Genomic DNA, 14,112 nt, shown 5'->3' on the forward strand with positions numbered 1-14,112 from the left:
CTTCAGTGAAACACACACATTGTGTTTAAGAATTTGTTTCTGCAAAGAGACCACATGGGCACATGGAAGGGAACAGCACACACAGGCCTGTGGGTCAGGGGTGGTGGTGGGGGGAGAGGGCATCAGGAAAAATAACCAATTCATGCCTGGCTTAATACCTAGGTGATGGGTTTGATAGGTCCAGGAAACTGGACATATTTACCTCTGTAGCAAGCCTGCACATCCTGCACATGTACTCTGGAACTTAAAATTTAAAAAATAAAGAATTTGTTTCTAAATGTGTGGCCCATGACTCTGAGCTGAACACTTGGTGCAGGAATCTTCTAATTTTTTTTTGTTTTTGCAGTCTCTCCACCTACAATATACCAACTGGAATTTCCCTTATTTGAAAGAAAATCTTCAGGGTAAAGAAGACATTTACAATGACACAAAAAGATTCCAAAGGTATCATGGTCCTAAAGGGCTTTCCCCAAGGGACAGCACAGTGTGTTCCAGGCCCTGATGAGAGGTGAGTCTGTGGGCACGGGTGTCTCGTGAGCCTGATGCTCTCCATTCCTCTCTGATCACTTACGCTTTTTGTCTGTCTGTGCTTTCAAAGGTCAGACCCTTGTGAGAAATACTTGCTCTATTAATCATCTTGGAAGACTTCTCCAGACACATTTTCAGAAGGGATGCAGTAAGTTTTGTCTGCACAGTGCACCCTGGGAAAAGAGTTTCCCTTCCGAAAAGCAATCTTGCTTTCAGCCAAGTCTTTTCTTTTCCATTTTTTTGGTAAAGCAATTAAATTATTGCATGTTCCAAGGGCATCGTGATGTACGGCCACCCCTTTGGCATTGCATGTCTGTACACCCAGGACGCATATACCCAATTAGTGAGTTCCACATGACTGCTGGTGCTGGCAAACATCTACATCCAGCTGGTGCTCAGACTTTTGGGGATCAGTGGAAATTTTAACCATTATTTGACACACACTTATTTGGTCAGAGAGACACAGTTGTATCACAGATAGCTAAATGTCCAAAGCTAATGAAAGATGATTCAGCAATTAGATTGACTCACAATCCAGATAATAATTTTTATACTTACATTTTGACCACATAAATAAAAGAGTAGGACTGATTTCCCCACTGCATTGCATATGAGGGGAGGAGAATATCATTCTCTCTTCCTTCTTCTTCTGAACATTAGAACTTTTAAACCTTCAAACGTGGCAGGGGCTTTTCTACCCATCATTTGAATGAAAGCCAGTCTCACCTGCCTGTCTTTCCATTCAGCAGGGGATCACTTCCTGTGTGCATTGGTGAAGCAAGCAAAAAAGATAGACATGTCAGGTCTTGCTCTATCTTCTGTAGAATTTTTATCTTGTGCCTTTTTTGCTTCCTAGTCTGCACATGACCTAATATCCTATTCCTCATGGCCAACTCTTGATAACAATGAGAAAACAAGTTCTGATAAATGTGTTATGTATTCATTAAGCATTTCTATCTTGTAAGACTTTTTTTTGTTTTTGTTTTTTTTTGGCAAAATCATGACATTATCTGTTATATTTCATATATAATTTTAACAAATCTGTAACCTGAATGAAAGCAGGATTCATTCTGTAATTTTCAGCTGGGATGAGAAATAAATGATAAACAATGTCCCACTGGAAGAGACCCCTCTAAAACATCATGCCAAAGGAGGTAGACCACCATGTTCAGTGAAAATATTTAACACCTTGGACTGTTTCCCAGTGGGATGCAGACCAGACGAGAAGAACAATTCAGGCTGCTTAGGAGACTGTCTGGGGATCTCTGTGAATGGCATCTGCATTGGATAGATATTTCTTCCCCTCAGATTCCTGCTCCTGTGTATGTGCATGACTTACAGCTGAGTCATACTTTTCAAGAATGAATGTGGGTGTCGCAGTCAGTGATCTGTGATCTATTTCTGCTCCCGTGTATGTGTGCAACGTACAACTGAGTCATATTTTTCAAGAATGAATGTGGGTGTCATTGTCAGTGACCTGTGGTCTATCATTTCATAAATAGATTGTTCCAAAAGTACTCTAGGCACAGCTGAGCACAGATAGTCCTTTAGATGGCTTGTATCCAAGCCCGTTTCAATATGCCTCTTTTTATTATCCACACTTCTTTCTACTACCACTGACTTAAATAATCCTTATAATCAACTAGAAGAGTTTTCAGTGAAAAATCATCTTTGAACATGAGAAATAAGAACTGGGAAGTGGTAACCAACTTAAAACTGAGGTATTCTGAAAAGAGTCCTAATAATGTCCCCCAGGCCTAGCCATATATGGTAATTTGGTAAATCAACAATGAACTCTCATGCAACAGTGATAATCTAAGTATCAAGCACTAGATAAGCTTCTGGGCAATAGAAATACAAAAAAGAACACTGCTTTACCCCACCCCCAAGGAGATCTTAGCAACAGAAATGTCAGCATCTACTTCAATACAATGACATCTGAGTGACTGTCTCAAGTGAAAACTGAAGAAATTATCACAGGAGAGCTGATCTTGAAGAAAGAAGAGGAGTTAGCCTATTAAAAAAGAGAGCCTGGTCACAGGTGCCTGTAATCCCAGCTACTGGGAGGTGGAGGTTGCAGTGAGCTGAAATCGCACCATTGCACTCCAGCCTGGGTGACAAAAGCGAAACTCCATCTCAAAAAAAGAAAGAAAAGGAAAGAAGAGAAGAGAAGGGAAAGGGAGGGGAGGGGAGGGGAGGGGAGAGGAGAGGAGAGGAGAGGAGAGGAGAGGAGAGGAGAGGAGAGACGAGACGAGACGAAACAAGAAGGGAAGAGGAGAAGGCATAGTCATTGAAAGAACAATGACTCTATTGGTCAAAGGCATGGCAGTGTGAAAATCATGACAGAGTCGTAAGATCGTATCGTATGGCTGGGTATGTCTGGAGAGGGTCATGGGTGGGCCACAGCACAAAATGAATTTCTTTGTCAAAAAGCTATAAAAACCTACACAGATAAATCAGAGATTTGTTATAGGGAATAATAATATTTCATTGAACTCAAGGCTAAGAGATACAAGTAGGCTGAGGAACAGGAACAGTATTGGAAACTGAGGCTGGAGCCAGCCTCTCTTTTTCTTCTTTTATGGGTCATGAGGTCACTTATCACTGCATCTCAGTTCATTAGTTGACAGTTCTGAATTGTTCAGTCACTCATCTATCCAACAAGAATGGATGTGCCCATCCTCTGTGCTGGGTGTGCTCTTTATTAACTACATTGTGGTGGAAGATGAATTATGGCTGGCTTCATGGGAACTGACTTCCACAGTCAAATGGTCCCACATTTGGTTTATTGTCCTGCTATCACTATGTTGCAATTATGAATAATTTTACAGAACTTGTGTTTTGTAAGAAAGTCTAATGGGATGAGGGAGCATGCACATGAGCAGAGGAAATGTCGCAGTGCCTTCCCATTCACATATAGCATTTGTGATGATATCTCATGAGCACAGAATTTGGTGGCCTACAATATTCAAGCATTCAGTGAGACTAAAAGCAAGTACAAGGCAATTGTGTTAGGGCTACTCCTAAGAAAGGTGGGGAGGAGGCAGGTGCTGACATCCTAGAGGCCATGCTTTTTTGCTTGAACCAGAACAAGAACCAAGGGGACCCTATTGCATTTTTTCTTATTCATATTATTTCTCTGTATTAGCCAACCACTTTAACGCTGAAATGCTAGAAGGAGAGAAAATGTTAGGACAATAGTTTCTCTTCCTTTCAATCCTTCCTTACCTATCATCAGTAAGGTGAAGGTAAAGACTGTTGGTGGAAGGTATCAAGATATGATTAAAAACCATTGAGTTTCATGTAGCATTTCCACTGTTCTGGTAAGAGTGAAATATATATGCATTTATGAGCTATAAATATGGATTGTGTAATTTTTGTAATTTTTTGGTTTTTTTTTTTTTTCTCTCAAAATTTTTTAGATTCAGGGAGTACATGTGCAGGTTTGTTACATGGATAAATTGAATGTCTCTGAGGTTTGGTGTATGAATGATCCCATCACCCAGGCAGACAACATGGTACCTGATAGATACGTTTAGCTCCCACTTATAAGAGAGAACATGTAGTGCTTGGTTTTCTGTTTCTACATTAGTTCTCTTAGGATAATGGCTTCCAGATGCATCATCTATGTTTCTGCAAAGGACATTTTCATGCCCTTTTATGGCTGTGTGGCTTTCCATGGTGTATGTGAACCATATTTTCTTTATCCAGTCCACCATTGATGGGCATCTAGGTTGATTCCATGTCTTTGCTATTGTTGAGTATTGTTGCAATGAGCATATGAGTTCATGTGTGATTTTGGTAGAACAATTTATTTTCCTTTGGGTAAATACCCAGTAGTTGGATTGCTGGGTCAAATGGTAGTTTTTTAAGTTCTTTAAGGAATCTCCACGGTGCCTTCCACAGTGGCTGAAGTAATTTAGATTCCCACCAGTGGTGTGTAAGTGTTCCCTCTTCTCCAGAAGCCAATTTTTAAAATGGGCAAAGGACATAAACAGAAACTTCTCAAAATAAGACATATATGTGGCCAAAAAATACATGAAAAAATGCTCACCATCACTAATCATTACAGAAATGTAAATCAAAACCACAATAAGATACCATCACACACCAACCAGAATGGCTATTATTAAAAAGTCAAAAAGCAACAGATGTTGGTGAAGTTGCAGATAAATTTTAATGATTTTTGTGTAAGAGTTAAATGCTGCTATATTTGCATTTAAAACTGACATTATACATTATAAAGATTAACAGTAAATCATACGAATAATTTTAAATTTACATTTTTAAACTAAGAATATCATTAAATAGCAAATAAAGAAACACAACGGCAAGTTGAGAGAAAGAGACCATTCAAGAAAGGAAAATATCACACCTAGTGCCTTTAGCAGCACTTTTCCCCTTTCTTTTTTTTGAACAAGGCACCCTACATTTTTATTTTGCATTGAGCCCCACAAATTGTATAGCCAGCCCTGACCTGGAGATGAGCAGGTGAACGAAGCAGACAGAGTCCCTGTCACCATGGAGTTACTTTCCATGGGGGAGAACAACAAAAATATATAAACAAGAAACCTCATTGTCTCAGAACTGTTTTGAGGAAATAAGCAGAGTAACATGATTAAGCAAATCAAGGGAAGGAGATCTACTTTAGTTTGGGTGGCAGAGAAAGTCTCTCCAAGCAAGTGGCCTTTAAGCTGAGACCTGAATTAGGGACAGTTCATAAACAACTTTGCTGCAGTGAATTCTCCTCCTCCGTTCTGATACCCTCTATTCCACACTCTGCAGCCAGCCAGACCAAGCCTGTTTCCCTTACACAGTTTCAAAGATGGCGGCCAGGTCTTTCCCAGGCTTCCACATTTCTGTCTACACTACCTCGGCCCCTGGGTGACCATCCTCTGGACTCACTTGTCAAAAGAAGTTCGGGAGACTTTGGTTGTCAAAGCTATCAGTAGCCCAGAAGAGGTCGAAGAGAATAACAACAAGAAACAAGAAGTGCCCCTGTTTCTTCCTGAAAGCTTTGAAGTGCCCAGAAACATACTCTCTGAAGGAAGAATTCCCTGTTTTCCCAGTAACTCCTGGGAAAAGCCACCTGCCTTTGTGAGTCATGGCAAAGAAGGTCACATCAGAAGGAAGGGTGATTTGAATGAGCCCAGATGTTTCACTTAAAACCACAACCAGGCATAGCATTTGAGCAATTTTTATTTGCAGTCATTTCTTTTCATGTCATGCAAATGATCAAAAGTGGTCTAGGGAGACAGCATGTCTTAAAAGATGACAATTGCAAATGGCAGCAAATAGCAAATGCAATAATAACTTGTCATGTTTAACACAGAGTTACAGCAAAGGCAAGCTATTTAGCAGTGAGCAGATGTGGACTAAAAGATAGTTTGCAGATAGCTAAATGCAGGCAGGTTGCAAAGCATTTTGATAAAGGATTATAAAAATACTACCCATGGTAGAACATATGTAGTAAATATAATATTTCAGGAAGGATTTAGAAATGTACAAGATTTCCTATTTGAGAGTTGAAAAAAAAGCACAGATGATGTCTCAATCAAAGGAGTTAAGAGTTTTGCCAAGTGAAGCAGAATATGATTATGTAGAGGATTTTAAACTAGGATTTACTATTTTTTTTTCCAAAAAGAATGCTGCACTTGGCAGCTCTCTCAATTCCAGTGCACAGAAGTTAGTAAACTGATGAAATGGCAGGGGATTCTTCTAGAGAGAGGTGAATTGCTATATCAGTTTCTGCCAACAACATTTGAAATAAACTCCTCTGTCCTTTTTGTACTATTTCTGGAAAAAGACCAGAATTGACAATTAAAAGCTCAACAAGTAAGATGTAAATTTAGGCATTTGGGCATAGTATGTTTTCATCAAATATTTGTTGAATTAATGAATAGATAGAGAGAGCCTAGAAGTTTAGGTTGTAGGACAGTCTTCTGGACTGCGCTGTATATAGGGAGCAAAAGATGCTTTTCAAGAGCATAGTCATAGATTCTTACACAATTCTTTACATACACATGTTAAATTACCCAGCATACATGAGCTGGGAAGTCCTAACTCATGCCAATAAGGAATTTGAGAAGTTTGGTCTAAACATGGAAAAAAGATAAGTTCACTTGCCAGTGGGTCACCTTGGTATGAGAGAGGACAAGGTGGCTTTGACAGGTGACTGCAGTCAGTAGCACAGGTTGCATGCAGGTTTCCATTGCCTCATCCTGCAAAAGTTGGGACTGTGACCTCTGAAAACAGGTCCACGTGTGATGCAATGCAGCAAATGATTCCAACTGTGACTGTTCTGCAAGCCAGTCCTCACAGCCATCATCAGTTTATTAGATATTTTGAAGCACTTAAATCAGTAGGCAGATGCTGTTTATTTTTTATTTATTTATTTATTTTTATTGTATTTTAGGTTTTGGGGTACGTGAAGAACATGGAAAATTGTTGCATAGGTACACACATGGCAGTGTGATTTGCTGCCTTCCTCCCCTTCACCTATATCTGGCATTTCTCCCCATGCTCTCTCTCCCCAACTTCCCACCCCTCACCGTCCCTCCCCTATTTCCCCCCAACAGACCCTAGTGTGTAGTGCTCCCCTCCCTGTGTCCATGTGTTCTCATTGTTCAACACCCGCCTATGAGTGAGAACATGTGGTGTTTGATTTTCTGTTCTTGTGTCAGTTTGCTGAGAATGATGGCTTCCAGCTTCATCCATGTCCCTACAAAGGACACGAACTCATTTTTGATGGCTGCATAATATTCCATGGTGTATATGTGCCACATTTTCCCTGTCCAGTCTATCATCGGCCTTTTGGCTAAGATCAAGTGTAGAGCTCTTTTTTTAGGGGAAGGGAAGGGACTGTGATTGGAATAGGGCTCATGGAGGATGCATAGTATTCCATGGTGTATATGTGCCACATTTTCCCTGTCCAGTCTATCATGGATGGGCATTTGGGTTGGTTCTAGGTCTTTGCTATTGTAAACTGTGCTGCAGTGAACATTCATGTGCAAGTGTCTTTATAGTGCTCACAATAAATCAAAGATATAATTGGGCATATACGCTATATGCATGCAGTAATAAAATTGATTAAAACTTGTTATTTGAGGGTTGGGCGCAGTTGCTCACATCTGTAATCTCAGTACTTTGGGAGGCTGAGGCAGGCGCATTGCTTGTGCTCAGAAGTTCAAGACTAGCCTAGGTAATGTAAGGCCAGTTGTCTCGCAGGGAGCTCGGACACACCCACACCCCTCCGCGCCTAGAAACTACATCACCACTCCATGCCCGTCACCAAGCTCTGCACTCAGCACCTAGCTCACCGTTAAAGAACCCTGCCAAAATTTAAAAGAAGCCCCACGAGGACCTGCCCAATAGCATTTTGTCCCGTCCAGGCCCCACTCCCCCTGGGCAGTCCACTCACCGGAAATCCGGCCTACCTGCCAATAGCAGCTGCCCCCGTCCACGTCCGGTTTCCCCACAACCAATCAAAACGCCTCCACTCCCTATAAAACCCCACATCTGAGAGGCGTCCGCGCTACTTCTTCGGCTCCTCCTGTTGGACCGCAGAACCTCGCCCATGAGCCGATTAAATTTCTTCATTTCAATAACTGGCCTCCATTGCCTCTCATTTAAACCTTACAGGTAACATTGTGAAACTCCTGGCTACTTGGAAGGCTGATGTGGGAGGATTCCTTGAGCCCAGGAGGTCGAGGCTGCAGTGGGCCATGATGATGCCACCCCACTCCAGCCTGGGACACAGAACAAGACCCTGTCTCAAACAAAAAGAAAAAGCAAGTTTGTTATTTTAGCGGACTTTTAAAAATTATTATTGTTGTTACTGTTTAGTCTTCCACAATTTCGAATCACTAGTGAGTTTTTTCATTATTCTTACCTTTACCTCTTGGGATTTCTAATCAAGTGGCTTACTACCAAAAATAAGTAAATAAACAAATAGTACATCTGGGTTTTCCAGCTGTAGGGTATAATACTTGCTGAAAGTGAACTCTGCCTTGGAATTTAGTCCTCACTCCCTGAGGCCACTTTGTACTTCCTCTGGGCAGGCAGTAAGATCCATCTGTTTATCTTCAGCCTTGTCCTCACTGGCAGACCCACTCACACACTGGCAAAGAGATGTCTGTCACCTTGCATTTCATGGAGTCCCATGGGCTTGTGACTCAGACATTTATGGTCTATTCTCTTCCATGCTTTCTGGGTCCAGGATACTGGGGAGTGACATAAATGGTTAGTCATCAGCTGTTCTGAGAAGACTTCCAAGAATAACTGCTACAAAACTTTTAGCAAAACTGAGTTTTAAAGATCTAGAATGTTGTCCATCACTGGTCTAGAGTGAAGACTATGAAGTAGTGGCCAAATCATCCCACAGGCATGTTTTGTTTGGCTACACTACGGTTGGCTTGTGGAGTGTTTAAAACATACTTAATTAGTTCCCAACATTGAAAAATCGGGAGATTTCATATAAAAAAATCCAGATTTCTGGCATTACTTGATTTGGTCACATGGAGTCTGCATTCCCACCTGGCAATCATCTGCTTGCAGCTAGAGAGCAGTTACCCCATCTACATGGGGCGAGCCCACTCCAGTTCTCATCCCTACCATTCTCCACCAGGCCTGCTTCATTTGTCTCCATAAAATGTCTGGCTTTGGTAGGCTTTTGAAGTTAGGATCCTTACTTTAGAACTACACTGTGCTGGCCAGGAGCAGTGGCTCATGCCTGTAATTCCAGCACTTTGGGAGGCTGAGGTGGGTGGATCACAAAGTCAAGAGATTGAGACCATCCTGGCCAATATGGTGAAACCCTGTCTCTACTAAAAATACAAAAGTTAGCTGGATGTAGTGGCACAAGCCTGTTGTTCCAGCTACTCAGGAGCCTGAGACAGGAGAATTGCTTGAATCTAAGAGGCAGAGATTGTAGTGAGCTGAGACCGCATATCTGTACTCACACCTGGTGACAGAGAAAGACTCCTCAAAAAACAAACAAACAACAACAGAAAAAAACTACACTGTGCTAAGAACTGTAGGGAAATACAAGAAAAAGATATAAAGCATTTGTACGCCTTCCTTGATTATCCTCTGGTAAGAGAAAATAACGATATAATAATAAACAATAATAGTAATAAAGCTAATTTATGGGTCAGTCGAGGTCTTCATTGTGAGATATCAAGCACAGAAATAGTCCTGACCTACTGTGTTAGTCTGTTTGTGTGGCTATAAAGGAATACCTGAAGCTAAGTAATTTATAAATAAAATAGGTTTAATTGGCTCATGGGTTTTCAGGCTGTACTGGAAGCATAGTACCAGCATCTGCTTCTGGTGAGAGCCTCAAGAAACTTACAATCATGGTGGAAGATGAAGGGGTAGCCAACACATCACATGGCAAGAGCAGGAATAAGAGAAAGTGGGGGAGGTGCCACATACTTTTAAACAAACACACCTTGCATGACCTCAGAGCATGCAAGGGGATGGCACTCATCACCAAGGGGATGGTATTAAGACATTCATGAGTGATCTGCCCCCATGATCAACATACCCACCAAGTCTCACCTCCCACTCTGTGGATTATGTTTCAACATGAGATCCAGAGGGAACAAATATCCAAATGATAGCACCTATAATACCACTAGTACCTGGCTCATCCATAGAAGTAATGGCCAGGAACAGGCAGCCTTGCAGGTCCATTCATGAGACTGGTTGAAGAGCCCAATAAAGAATTTGTCTATTGGGCCGTATAGGTTCCTCTACCATGGAGTTCAGAGATTTATCGTGCATTTGTTCACTCATTTTTCCTTTCAACAAATGTCTAGGGACTCCTGCAGAGGCCTTGGGTTCGCCATTCAGGTACCTCTTCAAGTGAATCTACATGGGCAGCCTTATGACTACAGCCCCAGAAGCTGCCCCTTTGCATCCACTGTGCACCCAGCTTCCCCAGGCTCACTCTCAGCTACTGTTTGAGCATGATGAGGGACCAGGAGCCAGGTCATTCCTGTCCAACATCGTGTTTTTCCAATGGGGCAACCTTTGAATAGGCTTTCCTTTTAAGCCTGACCAAGACTTTCTCATAACTGCACTATGGTCCAAGGTTCTTCTTCATTAAACCTCCTTCCTTTCCTCTCTTCTTTCACAGGTTTAAGTCCTATGACACAGTCTGAAGCTCTCCTGGTACACTCTAGCTCCCTCCCCTTTATCCTTCACAGGTGTTTCTTCTAACAAGTTTCTTACATGTCTCATCCCATCTGGGCATTTGCTTCAAACTGACACATCTGCCCACTATGTGTCAGGCACTGTGCTAGGTGCTGGAGACCTAAAAATGGATAAAACAGACAAGAGCCCTCCATTCACAGTGCTTGCATTAGAGTGGGAGTAAATATTCCATAAATAAGAGAATAAATAGATAAAATAAATTTAAAAGCCAGATAATGACTTGTTATAAATTGATTGGTAGTCAGGGAAGGTCTTCTGAGGAGATGACACTTAAGCTGACACCTGAATGAGGAGAAGAAGCTGGTCAACTGAAGACCTAGATGACAGTATTGTAGGCAGAGGGAAGAGCAAGGGCCAAGGGTTGAGAAAGGAACTAGTTTGACATATTTGAGGGGGAAAAGCCAGTGTGGCTGAAGAATAATTAAAAGGGGAAAGAATGGAATAAGCAAGGACATTAAAGAACTAGGGAAGAGCCTGATCATCACATTAAGGTATTTAGAGTAGGTTAGGAAGAAGACCATCCTCTATCAGGATAGAACTGTGAAGGCTATGTCTGCTGCTAAATGCTGCTATAAAAAGACAAGAGCTTTCATCACACTACAGATACAATCTTTTGAGTCCTCTTATATTGAGCAGACTTCTTTGTGGACCCTCCTAAGAAAGTAGATGCCACAAAAACATTACATCTATGCAAAATACAGGGCTCCAATCCATAGATCTATATATCACATCGTGTGTGTGTGTGTGTGTGTGTGTGTGTGTGTGTGTAAAGTCAGCCAGTTGTGAGCTGAGCATGACTCCTACATGCTTTCAGAGAGAAGAGAAAGGACCATGTACTGGAATAAGCCCTAGAGAGAACTTCTTGGAAGAATGGGAAATTAGATGATCAAAATCACATTACTTTCTAAAAAAGAGTAAAATGGCAGGCAGTTTCTTTTGCTAAAACTGTCTGGGTGGATTTCCATTCTAAGAAAATTACAATAATGTGTAGTTTCAAATAGCTAGAAGGGGAATACTGAACGTTCCCAACACAGAGAAGTGATAAATGTTTGAAACGTTAGATATGTTCATAGCCCTTACCTGATTGCTATACATATATGTATTGAAACATCATTATGTAGCCCATGAATATGTGCAATTACTATAATTCAATTAAAAAATAAAATTAAACAAAGAAAACAAGGGGTTAACAGCATCCATTGTAAATGTGCTACCTCTCCACTTGACTCATTTATGAAGTTGGGAAGCTCCTGAACAGATAACGAAGTGCAATGAAATTTGGAGAAGAACTCTAGTATGTAGGTCTAGAGAGCAGACGTGCAACTTCTTTGGAGAATATTCTTTGGGTAATAGCTTCAAGAGCTGTCCCTGGTGGAGGTTCGTGGAGTAATGTTTCTTGAGCAGAGGACCTGGCAGGTTATTGTTAACTTCCACTCCTGCCTCTACCCAATGTATAGTTTGAGTCCTAAGAGGCTTGGCCTTTTTACCTTGCCTTTCACCCCAACAGGGGCAGCACACTGAGAAATAGATCTACAATGGTTCAGAGACCTTTCCTTTGGAGAGTTGCTGGGCAGCTGCCCATACTAAAAGTTTCCTGAAATAGAATTGCATTATCTGAGGCCTGGAAAATGTGTTGGAAAAGCTCACTTAACTATGGGGAAACTGATGAAAGGCCTGTCTGGTTTCTGACCATTGTCTGGGGAGCTCAAATTCAACGCCCCAAGGTATCCCATCATTTAGCCCTTGCCAAGGCTGGATCAACATGCTGGCAAAGAAGTGTCTGAGCATTGAAAAATCCTCCAACCTATAATCTCATGAGAGAAACCCAGTTATTTGAAATACAAGTTGGATTTTAAAATTTCTATCAGCATGTTTTTAAATTAACCTTTTGTTAATCTAAATATGCAGAAAATTACATTTATTATAAGTAAGCAGATCAATAAATTTTCAAAAAGTGAATATAACCTTACGGCCACATCAGATCAAGAACCAGACATTACCAGCACCCTAGAAGTCTTTCTACTATTCCCTTCCTTCAGAAGGTAACTGCTCTTCTGAATTTTAATACAGATAAGTTAACTTTCCCTGTTTTGTATTTTGTGTAAAGTCATACCATATACAGTACTGATCTCAAGAAAGAAGTTTTTAGCATCTTAATATTAAATACAATAAATCATGTAATTTTTTGGTAGATTTTTAAAATCAAATTTAGAAAGTTCCCTTCTACTACTTCTAGTTTATGAATTTTTATCGTGAATATATGTTGAATTTTGTCAAATGCTTAATTTTATTGAGATAATCTGCTGTTTTTTCTGTTAATATAGTGAATCACATTGATTTATTTTTCTAATGTTGAATCAACCTTTCATATCTAGAATAAAATCTATTGGTCATATTGTATTTTCCTTTTTATATAACACTTGTTTCCATTTTCTAAAATTTTGCTAAACATTTGCATTTATGCTTATAAGAGAGAGTTGATCTGTCATTTTAATAGTAAATTTTATTAATTAAATAGATCTTGTACCAATCAAAACTTCTTTTGTCAGTTGGGATAAGTAATATTTTTATCTGAATTACCAAGTATGTTCATGTAATTTTGAATAATACCTTCTTATTATAATTTGATCTATAGGATCTGTAGTCATGTTCCCCTTTTCAATCCTGATATTGATAATTTACTTTTAGTTCCCAATTTTGCTAGGAATTTATGAATTTTATAAATTTTCTCAAGGACCTAACTTTTTGGTTTTATTTTTTTCTATTGTATGTTTGTGAGTTTTTAAAATCTTAATGATGAGTGCTCTTACTTTTATTATTTATTTTCACTTACTCTTCTTAAGTTTGATTTGATGGGCTCTTTACTCATTTCTTGAGATGGAAGTTTAAATCATTGATTTCCTGAATTTGCTCATTTCTCTTCATTTAGAGTTATAAATTACACACTAAGCAGCATATTAGCTGCATGCTACAAGTTTTAATATATCTATCACAGTGTAGTTCAAAATATTTAATTTCAATTTGATTTATTCTATGATGTCTGAATTATTTATGAATCTATAATTACTAGGTAGTTAAAATTTTTCTAATCATCTTTTTATGTTTTTTATTTCCATAGGTTTTTGGGGAACAGGTGGTGTTTGGTTACATGAGTAGGTTCTCCAGTTCCATCCAGGTTTTTTATAGATGGCTTTTATTACATTAAGGTATGTCCCTGTATGCCGATTTTGCTGAGGGTTTTAATCATGCAAGGATGCTGGATTTTGTCAAATGCTGCTTCTTCATCTGTTGGGATGATCATGTGATTTTTGTTTTTAATTCTGTTTATGTGGTGCATCACCTTTATTGACTTGCATATATTAAACC

The 14,112-nt window shown here is 39.9% G+C and overlaps 1 protein-coding gene across 5 annotated transcripts in view; it reads left to right on the forward strand.

Moving 5' to 3' along the window:
- Nucleotides 1–14,112, forward strand: part of PLEKHF2 (pleckstrin homology and FYVE domain containing 2) — a 720,359-nt gene that overhangs the window by 664,155 nt on the left and 42,092 nt on the right. For all 5 annotated transcript variants that reach the window (XM_064384418.1, XM_064384421.1, XM_064384419.1 and 2 more), the window contains one exon: nucleotides 347–508. In XM_064384418.1, coding sequence (XP_064240488.1) covers nucleotides 423–508 — 86 coding nt within the window. In that variant the 5' untranslated portion in view covers nucleotides 347–422. The remainder of the gene's footprint in view (nucleotides 1–346; nucleotides 509–14,112) is intronic.

The sequence above is a fragment of the Aotus nancymaae genome, unplaced genomic scaffold (assembly GCF_030222135.1).
Source record: "Aotus nancymaae isolate 86718 unplaced genomic scaffold, 86718_ANA_hifiasm-v0.15.2.pri h1tg000036l, whole genome shotgun sequence".
NCBI lineage: Eukaryota > Metazoa > Chordata > Mammalia > Primates > Aotidae > Aotus > Aotus nancymaae.